At 45.0% G+C, this 12,004-nt stretch overlaps 1 protein-coding gene across 1 annotated transcript in view; it reads right to left on the bottom strand.

The window, feature by feature from the left end:
- Positions 1-1,532: 1,532 nt before the first annotated feature.
- Positions 1,533-12,004, bottom strand: part of chrnb3a (cholinergic receptor nicotinic beta 3 subunit a) — a gene marked incomplete at both ends in the record, with an annotated part of 16,683 nt that continues 6,211 nt past the window's right edge. The window contains 6 exons of the mRNA XM_079729880.1: positions 1,533-1,667; positions 2,306-2,492; positions 5,680-5,870; positions 6,589-7,102; positions 8,742-8,851; positions 9,234-9,278. Coding sequence (XP_079586006.1) covers positions 1,533-1,667; positions 2,306-2,492; positions 5,680-5,870; positions 6,589-7,102; positions 8,742-8,851; positions 9,234-9,278 — 1,182 coding nt within the window. The remainder of the gene's footprint in view (positions 1,668-2,305; positions 2,493-5,679; positions 5,871-6,588; positions 7,103-8,741; positions 8,852-9,233; positions 9,279-12,004) is intronic.

Here is a 12,004-nt window from a genome sequence, read left to right on the forward strand (position 1 = left end):
CAGACCTGTCGGCCTGAGTTAAATCTAAAGAAGTGAATAATGGAATGGTAGGATGAGATCAGACTTAGCAAGTGTGGGGTGAGATAGAGAGAGAGAGCATGGCTGCCCATTTTAACGCATCAAGGTAACAGAAATAACAGAATGTTTCCCCCTCTAAAGCAGGCCTCAGGGAAACACAGCAGGATGTTGGCGGATGAAATGCGCACGCTGACCAAATAGCTTTGATGTGAATCTTTTTGCCTTCGGCGCTTTCAAAAGTGTAGGATGCTTAGGATGACTAAGGATTTATTAATGTATCCAAATGCGAAGAAAACGATTTGTGCGTTTTTTCACATATTACGTCTTCGTTTCTTTGGATCTTTGTTTTTTTCCGCCCCGGCGCATCAATTGATAGAGGATTGGCGCCATCTAGTGGTGAACCAAAACGGTTCATTACACACCTGCCTCAGCAAAATGAACAGTCGAATAGTGACTTTAGTTAATCTAGTTAGGTAACAATCCCCTCCTCGAGACGTTTAAACAGCACAAACAAGGTAAAATAGTGGAGATCTTTCATTTTTATTCTGATTGTTGCAACAAAACAGCAAACAAAACCAAACTTAACAATATAGCGGATGTAAAAACAATAAGACGTGATGGATACACAGTTTAACGATTGTGCAGTTTTCTGGTTTGCTCAGGTGGACACATAGACGGTATTGAAAGGATTTATATCACCTCAGCCATTCATACAGATATACAACTTATATGAAGATATCATTTAATACTCTTATTGCTCTCCCCTGTTCAATCATGCCACAAACATGAAGTGCTATGGAACACATCACAGCCCGGTCAGTGCATTAGTGTGTCGAGTCTCATTTTGTTTTAGAGTTCCTTGTGAAACGTATTGAGAAACGTGTCAAAAATGGCATTCCTGATTTTGAGTGTGTTTTTGCCCTGAGCCAAACATTGATAACGATGGGGTTTTCCTGTGTCAGCACGGCCTCCGCAGGCACTGATAATAACGTCATCCAATTTGGCTTCCAAACAGCCGATAATTACCCATCTTCGCTGTGTTTCTGTGCAGCGAAGATTACCGTGACGCCGAAGACGGTATCTTTGTCTCCCGACTCGTAGGCCAAAATGCACGCAGGTTTGGTGGGGGGGGGGGGAGTTTAACTATGTGGTCATGGTTGTTCCATTGGAGTTTCACTGCAGGGACCGTTTATCTCAGTGATACACTGTGGGTTCGGAGCAGATCGTATGGGCGTGTTTGGCTGGGGTGTCTGGTGTGTAGGGGGGAGTGTTGGGGGGGGCCGAGGTCAGCCCAGGTGTTCACCTCCCTCACGGTGTTGTCTCCCCCATCAGCCTCTCGCCCTCGCTCCCCCGGTTTGGCTCTCGTTGACCGGGGACTCGCTCAGTCAAGGGCTGGGTCGGACTCGGCGAAGTCGGGACATGTGTGTGTGTGTGTGTGGTATTTTAATTCAATACATTTGGTTTTGTGCGAGTGTGTGTGTGGCATCGTAGCCTTGCTGTGTGTGCGTGCAGTCTCAGGGGGGGGTGCTGAAGTACAAGGTGAGGGCCGGGGTGAAGATGAGGATGGTCCCGAGGATGGAGACGGACAGAAACACCCAGAGGAAGATACGATCCAGGACTTGAGCCACAAACTTCCAGTCTTGGACCACCTGGAGAGACACAGAAAAGATCCAGGAGGAGAAGATGGGTCAGAGGATCACTGGGAGGAGACCAGTTTCTTGTAGTGGGTTTATTGGGTTATTTGTGTTTTTTTTGTGACGTAAAAAAAAGACCAATTCGGCTTCATTATCGTCTTTAATACTTTCGTGGTGATTGTTGTTATTTGTTTGGTAGCTGCGGGCGGCTAATTCTGCTTTGGCAATACGATTATGGAGTCATGCTGGATAAATGAACTCTTTCCAAATTAAATTGGGAGAGAGCATGAGGGAAGATATCGAGAGCGAGAGAGAGAGAGAGAGAGAGAGAGAGAGAGATAGTGTGTGAAAGAGTGAGGGAGAGAGAGAGAGACTGAGAGAGAGTGAAAGATAGAGAGAGAGGGAGAGAGACAGACAGTGAAAAGTAGAGAGAGAGGGAGAGAGCAAAAGGAGAGGGAGAAAGAGAGGGAGCCTTAATGACAGAAGCCAATAATGCAGAACTGCCGCAAAGTGTCGACTAGACTCCACTTCATAGTGAGAAGTGTGAGCTCCCCTCGTTCCTCTTCAATCACAACACGAAGCGGAACCATCGGCTGCTGTACACCATCTCACATGCACGCCCTCTCCTCCAGACACACACGCTCTGAACACACCTCTCTGATAAAGTGCTCCTTCTTGATGTGCCGGCTGATGTAGCGCACCGAGTTGGTGGCCTTCTCCAGCATGGACAGCCACGCCTGGCTCTCCTCCTCCTTGCCGTCCGGCCCCCTCTGCTTCATGCCCAGACCCCCGCGGGGCTTCGGCTCCGGGTTCTGCTGCTCGAACTCCGAGTAGTGGAACCTGGGACACACACGGAGGAGGTTTTAGTTCCGTTGCGGAGTGGTAATCGGGAGAGTCGGGAGAATTCCCGGTGGGTTGTGAACGTTTAAGGGGCCGGCCGCCGTCTTGATTACTGCGGGCTAACAATATTTTGTTTAGGAAAGTTCCTTGCTGCGCCATTTGGCGAGGCTGGGGCTACGCCATCCCCTCACTCGCTGCCTCCCAGATACGAACAGACGCAAACCCCTCACAAACTGTTAACGTCGCAACCAAGTCTATGTTTGCATGTAAATGCCTCCGAACCAACAATAACAAATTGACAAATTGAGTAAATGAGCGGCCGCTCATTTACTCAATTTGTCGATTTGTTATTGTTGGTTCGGAGGCACGACAGCTGTGTCAAGTACATGGTTTCATTGTTCAGTGGCTCATACATGGTAACCCCCCCTCCCCCTCCCCCTCCCCCCCGATTGGGTGGGCCTGTCTGTATCACGTATCTCCCGGGCTGAGAGTGAGTCCCACTCCAGCCCTGATTGCAGGATTAGTGCTTCCGTGACAACCAACCGTTTGTGTTTATTAAGATCCAGATAGTCACAGTTTTGTCAAACAATGATGCTTTGAAAGGTACGACGTTTCCCACGTTCTAGTTTAATAAGGTAGCACCTCATTTTGGTGTGTTTATTACGATTCTGATAGCCACAGTGTTGTTAAACAATGATGCTACGAAAGGTACGACATTTCCAGGGTTTAATAAGGTACCACCTCATTTTGGTGTGTTTATTAAGATTCAAATAGCCACAGTTTGGTCAAACAATGATGCTACAAAAGACAATATAATAAGGTACCACCTCATTTTGTGTCTTATTATGTTTGATGAAAAGCAACGTGTAAAGATAGGCACAGTATTGTGTTCCATTAGGATGAAAACAATTCACTTTGTTAAAAAATGAAGTGAAGAAAGACATTCCCACATTTCTGGGATTCATAAAGTGCATTTTCATTTTGTGTGTTTATTTGTCAGATGAAAAGCAGCATATAAAAATAGCCACAGCGGGGTATTTCATGAAGATGAAAACAATTTACTCGAAGCTCCACTTCCTGCTATCTATCGAATAGCCACTCAAAATGTCCCTGGATTTGACTGAAGGTGATCCTGGCAATATTGTTAAACTAAAACCTAAAGTCCATTTAGAAAGTTAGGCACATAGTATCATTGACCAGGCAGTGCTATCTTCCATCATGAATCTGAATCGCTTGAATGGTGATGTTCATTCATGTAGATGCACTGCTCTAGTTAAATATTAAAATGTTAATTTTTCATGTTTAACTCTTATTCCATTTTTGTATGGCTGACTCTTTCGTTCAAAGCGACTTACAATAACAACTCCATCGTTGAACAATTCAACAATGGAGATCCAACCCTAAAACTGCAAAAAATCATGCGAGTACACACAATTCAACAAGAGAGAGCTTTAAGTGCTACATCACCGGAGTCTGAACAGATGATTCCTCAGTCTGCGGGCGAAAGATGTGTTGTTTTCAGCTGTCATGTTTCAGCCGTCGTTCCGACATTGAAGAGCCCGGGACGGCAAACAATCAGGATCTAGATGGGCAGCAGCTGGGTCCCTTCAGTTAGGGGGTAATCCGCTGTTTGGCAGTCGTAGAGCGAGGTCGACGGCTGGGGTCATGGCTTGACCATGTCATTACATTTACTTTTAGCTCAGGTGGTGTGCGTCACCGTAACCTGACATCACATCCACTGAGAGCTGTGGCCAGACTGGTGTTGCTGCCTTGGAAGAGGTCCCCATGGGTAAACCACTGTTTCTCTTCTCAAGGGCCCCGATCATATGATTCAACACACCATTTTTCAATAGGAGTTTGACTGTGAAAACAAGGCACTGCCACATATTTCACTTCTCCATACAGCGGCAGTTTAGAGTCAGCTAAACCTTGATGACTGCAGATGGCCCATTGTCAGGCTTTACGACCCCCTGTTTCTGTGTTTGCTTGTTAAAGGTACGATGGGCAAGATTTGAGATTTCAAGCCAGCTCCAGTCTAATTAAAGCCAGAAACCACTCTGCTCATTACCCCTCCCGCTTCCTGCTTGGCCCGGCCTCACAAAGAGAGGCTCTCTTACTAACCCTGATCCCTGGAGCCTTAAAGTGAACGTCCACACTACATAATGGGAAATGGACTGCACTTATACAGCACTTTTCTAACCAGAGGCCACTCAAAGCGCATTACAATATTTATTGCCCAACATTCACCCATTCACGCACACATTCACACACTGACGGCGAAGTCAGCCACGCAACGCGACAGCCAGCTCGTCGGGAGCAGTCAGAGTGAGGTGCCTCAGGGACACAGCCGGGGATCAAACTAGAAACCTTCTGGTTACCAGACACAGTTTTTGTTGAGTTTACCTCTAACCAGTGATGGTTTCTCCTCCCATACTCTCCTAAAACACCCCTCTTACACTCTTATTGGATGTTTGTATGTCCTGATTCTTAATGTACGCACTAATTGTATGTTTGTACGTCCTGGCACTTAATGTACACACTTATTGTATGTTTTTACGTCCTGGCACTTAATGTACGCACATATTGTATGTTGTACGTCCTGGCATTTAATGTACTTACTCATGGTATGTTTCTATGTCCTGTCACTTAATGTACACACTTATTGTATGTTGTACATCCTTGCACTTAATAAAATAGTACTTACGGCGTGTGTCATCTTATCCTAGCTGTCTTTGTTGTATACGGGAAATCGGTTAACCTAGCGATATTAGGCTTGGCACTTGGTTCTATGATGATAATAATAATAATAATAATAATAATAATAATAATTGATCCGTTTTTCTTAGCGCTTTTCTAAATACTCAAAGACGCTTTACAAATAAGAAAGGAATACATACAGACTGTACAGACAATCAAACAAAAGGGAAAAAATAAACAACACAACAATAGGCAACACATTAAGAGAGCGGGAGAGAGTGGAAGATGGCGGAGGATGATTTGTCAAATGTTGTAGGTGGTCCTGAAGTTGACCTTTGAATGAACAGAGTGCATCAGAGATCAGACCATCCTTACTGCACCGACAGCGATATACTGTCGTTCCTCTTTCTTTGGACAAATCCACCCATTGTAAGTCGCTTTGGATAAAGGCGTCTGCTAAAGGCCCTGAATGTAAGAGTAAACGACAGACCTGTCGGTGTGGCCCCTCATACACAGCATCCTCGGTAGCCTCTGGAGGAAGAGGGTCTTCACCCAGGGGGCCATGGGGTGGTAGGTGGCCGAGGAGCGGTGGTGCACGTTGATGACGAAGACGGTGACGATGATGGAGAAGGTGACGAAGATCATGATGAAGAGGAGGTACTCCCCGATCAACGGGATGACCTGGAAGAAATCGCGTCGTGTGACGATTGGGATCATGTTGCCCTGTGAATCCTGTGAAGTGTTGAAGTGTGATGGAGGGAAAATACACTCGACCCGACCTGGGAGTTCAACGTTTAGAAAGGGTCCTTGTCAATATGCAGCCCCCTCAGCTTGGAACTCCCTCCAGAAAGACTTCAAATTGTAAGAATTGATTTCCTTTGATGACTTTGGATCATTTACTAAAGGACCTAGAACGTGTAGGCATTGGAAATTGTCCCTGTGTAAATTCCTTTGCTAAGAAATCCCAAACTGTCATTTAATTGTGTGGAAATTCTGCATTTCCGGTTGTATGACACCTAATGTATTTGTTATTTTTTATGCTGTCTTCTTGGCCAGGTCTCTCCTCGGAAAATCGATTTTAAATCTCAATCAGACTGTTACCAGGTTCAATAAAGGTTAAAAATAAATAAATAAATAAACATTTATCTAACATTTGCAGTCAAGGAGCAGGATATTGTGGCGCCTCAGGTATCTTACTAATGTCCGGCACACCGCCTACATGAAGGCATCCTCACCAAGACACCCCCACCAGCCCCTAACGACCTGTGACCTTTGACCTATGAGCATCTAATCAGCGCCTAAAGAGCAGCCAACCCTCTGACCCTGACCCCTGACCCCTGACCCCTGACCCCTGATCCCCAACACCGTGCGACTCCCCCCCGCCCCCTCACGGACCAACCTTGGAGGACGAGGGGATGATCTCCTCTATGACGAGCAGGAACACGGTGAGCGACACCAGCACAGAGGTGGACAGCGACAGCTTCTCGCCCTCGTCCGACGGCAGGTAGAACACCAGCACGGTGAGGAAGGACAGGCCCAGGCAGGGGATGATGAGGAAGAGGGTGTAGAAGAGGGGCAGGCGCTTCATGATGAAGGAGTAGGTGACGAAGGGGTACCAGTAGACGCCGTCGCGCCGGCTCCCCTTTTTCCCCGTGGCGTTGAGGATCTCCCACTCGCCGTTGTCGAAGAAGTCCTTGCGGTCCACGTAGTCGTCCACCAGCTCCAGGTCCACCATGTTGCCGTCGTACGTCCACGAGCCGAACTTCATGGAGCAGTTCTGCCGGTCGAAGGGGAAAAAGGTGACGTCCATGGTGCAGGACGACTTGTAGCTGGCAGGGGGCTTCCAGGTGATGGTGCCGTCGGAGCGCACCATGGCCTTGGTCATCAGGGAGCCCACGAAGCGGCCGTCCGCACTGGGGGGAGACGGTGGGGAGGGAAGGGGGTCGGAGGGGTTCAGGACAGGAGATGGAGGAGAGAAGCGACCGCCGAGTTGGGACGAGGGTCCATTTGCAAACGAGTGAGGTGGTCGAATAACACTCAACGAGAAATGGCGCATATTGTGTTGTTGCTTTTGCTAGTTTTCCTTCGCCCTCATACTGGCGCCCTCATAAATGGCACTTAATGTACGCACTTATTGTCTGTCGTACGTCCTTTGCCTTAAAAATAGTACTTTGTGTATCATCTTAACCTACTTATCTTTGTTGCAATCGTGGAATGGGTTAACTTAGTGATTGCTAGTGCTTGCCACTTGGTTCTATGAACATCCTTCCTGTACCGACAGAAATATGTTGTCGTTTCTCTTTCTTCTTACAAATGTACTTATTATATGTTTTTTTGGATAAAGCGTCTACTAAATGCCCTAAATGTAAATACTCTCTAATGCGCTCAGACTCACACAAGTTAGTTATCTCGCACGTTGGGACTACTTAATAGTCACTCTTTGATTGTTATTCTACTTCACTCTGATGCGTTCACATTTATCACGGTTAATTAGGATTAGAATGGTTGCCCTTAGGGTTAGAATAAATTACAAAGCAGAGTGTTTCAGTTATTTCCTTGATTCTGATTCTGATTCGAAGCTGTTGTAAAATACTAACACCTGCGGTCACATAACAATTCCTTTTAAGTATAATTGCGCAGCTCAATCAAATAAAAAAGCAAAACAGGGCAAAAAGGGACGCCTACATGATTGAACAATTGCACAATTCACGGCAATGTCCAGATAATTGTTAACAATCACCCAAATCACAAAAGTCTGATTAGCCTGTATGCTAGCCTGTGTTGCTTGGCAACCATTTTGCTCCCTTAAGGAATAATATTGCTAGGCAGAAGGATGATTTGTTTTAAATAAATTACCACATCTCATGATGCTCTGTGTTTATTTCGTAAACTCTCACAAGGTAGTCTGAGTGTTGATAACTGTTTAACTGTTAGTGGTTCCAACATCACTCTCTAAAGCTTCCCCTGGTGGCTCACCGCTTAAGAAGACAATCAGGAACAGTGTCCAGGAGAATGAGGCAGAAAGAAGACAGGTTTTCTCCTGTGTTTTTGGGTGAGGTGTAAAACAATTAGGGGTCTCCTCCACCACCTTACCATAGAAGCTGATATTCATTGGACGCCATATTGTGTGAGAATTGAATTGAGGGAATTTAGCAGACGCTTTTATCAAAAGTGACTTACAATAAGAACATTTGTCAGAAGAGAAGCAACAATATATATCGCTGTCGGTACAGTAAGGATGTTCAAAGAACCAAGTGCCAAGCACTAACAATCACTAGGTTAACCCATTCCCCGTATACAACAAGGATAGCTAGGATGAGACGCTACACAATGCTAAGTACTGTTTGAAAGTAAAAGGATGCACAACATACAATGAGTGCGTATATTAAGTGAAAGGACATACAAAATATAATAAGTGCGTACATTCAGGGAAAGGACGTACAAAATACAATAATTGCGTACATTAAGTGAAAGGACCTACAACATACAATAAGTGCAACATTAACGTCTGTAATGTAATACATCGGTCATGTGCGTACATTCCAGACTTACTTCTCGTAGAGCACGATGTCGGGCAGCCAGAGGCTCTCCGAGGGCACTCTGATGGTCGTGACCCCCCCGTAGTCATCGGGGTTCCACCTCAGCTTCACATCCACCCACTCCTGAAACACACACACATTAAGATTTAGGGTTGATTTTTTTTGCTGATGTCTGTTTTCAATCGGAAGCGACTTACAACCGTTCAAGGCAACAGCCAGCTCGTCAGGAGCAGTTAGGGTTCAACACTCAGCCAGGAGGAGCCGGGGATCAAACTAGCAACCTTATGGTTACCAGCCAACCCGCTCTGCCTCCTGAGCTACTGTCGCCACACACCTTGCTCCATGACCACTGCACTCTCTCTAATAGACAGACTAATGTCGTTGAATTGTATTATGACGTTCTGGTTCATTACAAGAGGCCTCATGTCAGATGTAGTGATCCTGTGAAGATCCAAGAGATACAGGTGATTGATGCTGATTGGATAACAAAGCATGCACGGCTCACCTGCCAGAGCCAGACATTAGTGGTCATTAGCTGGTTCTTCTCATCCTACAGAGGAAGCAAAAGGAAATTAGGAAGGTCATGCACACACAGACATAAACACACATAAACACACACACACACACACATACTGGCACACGAAGACACACACAAACAGACACACACACACACACACACACACACACAAATAGACAGACACATGTACAAGCACACACACACACACACACACACACACACACACACACACACACACACACACACACACACACACACACATAAACACACACACACACACAGACAGACACACACAAGCACGGACACCCACACACATGTACACATGCAAGCACGGACACCCACACACATGTACACATGCAAGCACGTATGAATACACACACACACACACACACAGACCCACACAAGGACACAAACACATCCACATACACACACACACACACACACACACACACACACACACACACACACATACACACACAGACAGACACACACAACCTTGGACACCCACACACACATATACACATAGAAGCAAGTACAAATACACACATACACACACACAAAGACCCACACAAGCACACACACACACACACACACACACACACAGACAGGAAGGTCATATTATGAATCGAATTGGCGCCATGATGCATTAAATGCTTGGGGTTAGCTGCTCTCAGAGTGCGGAGAGAGAGAGGATAGGGAGGAAGTGGGAGACGGCATTACTATGAATGAGAGATGCCCTCCAGACTCCAGGGGAAGGCTTCGTTTAATGGAGCCCCTGACTTTCTGCACGGCGGCACAGGATTATAAAACTGTAGGAGGGTAACCCAGGAGGTGAAGGTCCACCTCCGTCTGTGTTGTTTATGCCAGTGGTTCTTAAATTAGGAGTATGGGGTACACAACCTGAGCGAATTTCAATTCTGAGAGCTAGATAATAGAAGATCGAGAAAATGGTTTTAATGTAAATCCGAAACAGTTGCATGAAACACAGGCCTATGTTTCTCACTAAATTGTGAGTATTTGCACCCCTTTGATGTTCATGCTCACATTGCCAAATAGACCGCACACACATTATTTATGCTCATTTTATTTATTTTTCTTACAAAAACGTTTTGTGCCGGTGAAGGGGGTACTCAGCTGAAAAGATATCTTAGAGGTGGATGACTAGTTGTCTATGGAGACCGGGAAACCACACTAGTCGTCCACTCCATAAGCCTTCTAGACCACTTAGATCTTCTGAGACCAATCTATTAATTATCCCCAGAGTAAACACGAAACATGGGAGGGCAGGATTTAGTTACTATGCAATAAATAACTGGAATAAACTACCTGAGGATTTAAGACTTGTCCAAACCACTTACCACTTTTAAAACAAGACTGAAGACTATTGTGTTTGCTTTAGCTTTCTGTCAAATCTTAAACACATTGCACTTTGACAATGCATTTGTTAACCCTGCCTTTGTTTTCTTTTACATATCTATTTTATTTTATTATTTCATTTTATTGTATGGCGATGTTTCTATGTGAAGCACTTTGAGTCCGCCTCATGTATGAAAAGTGTGATTTAAAAAAAGCTGCCTTGCCTAACCTTCAGGAAAGGGGGGGGGGGGGAAGGGTCTAGCACACAACGTGGTAACAGCCATATCGTTCCAAGCTCATCACTGAGACTAATGCCACCAAAGAGATTATTCTATACCATATTATAAGGTCTGTATGACGTGATGATACATCATAGTGATTATGAGGAATCGTACAAGTGTAAAACGGGGGAGAGAGAATGGCCCTGGGGGAACTCGGGGAAAATGGAGACATGGGAGGAGAATGGGAATAAGGAGGAGATAAGATACAGGGGGAAAATGTCATTTGTTCTCCTTGCTACAGTTCCTGAGGACATTTCATGGAATAGATGGAATGGACTCCCTTGCCCTAGAAACGCACTCTCTATATCTAAGTAGGACATTACGTTTAGAAAGGAGTGTTGTAATTTAGCTGTAAGATCACAAGATGGCCAACCCTTCTAAAACCTCAACCTTTTGGATTAGATGATCAGATTACCACCGTGTCTGTCTGTGTGTGTGTGTGTGTCTGAGAGTGTGTCTGTGTGTGTGTGTGTGTGTGTGTGTGTGTGTCTGTGTCTGTGTTTGTGCAAAGGATAATGACAGTGATGTCATCAGACAACTGGCAGCTTGCACACAAGTGGTCCATATTTATAAGTAAGAGATAATGTAACGCCAGTCATTATCGGGAAATTATTTTCGATAATGACTGGCGACGTTCTATACATTGTCCCGCTTATTACATGGATACTTTGCAAAACGAAATACTAACTTTGCATGGTGTGTCTTTTTGCAATTTATTTGTTACCAGCATTCGTAGTCTTGATCAGCAGAGAAATATTCCACCAAAGACGTTGACATCGCTTAGCAACAGAGTACGCTGGGATTGACAAGTTATCGGATTACTTGCGGAGTGATACCAAAGACATCATTAGAGGCAAAAAATCCTTTGTTTACCTTGACAGCGGTCAATTAAACTTGGCAACGGTGAATTATAATTATAATAAAATTATAAAATATAATTCACCGCCGGAAGTTGTGAAGGCCAATGCAAGTGAACGGAGCGTTCCACGGCATTGAAAAGACCGTGTAATAATCATATTTATACTGTACTATCATATGATATCAAATATTTGATATTATCATTCAAAGGAAGGAATTCCTTTCTTAGAATTCCTATCGGGGGAAATAATATTTATTGTGAAA

This window comes from Pollachius pollachius (assembly GCF_949987615.1).
Source record: "Pollachius pollachius genome assembly, chromosome: 2".
Taxonomy (NCBI): Eukaryota; Metazoa; Chordata; class Actinopteri; order Gadiformes; family Gadidae; genus Pollachius; species Pollachius pollachius.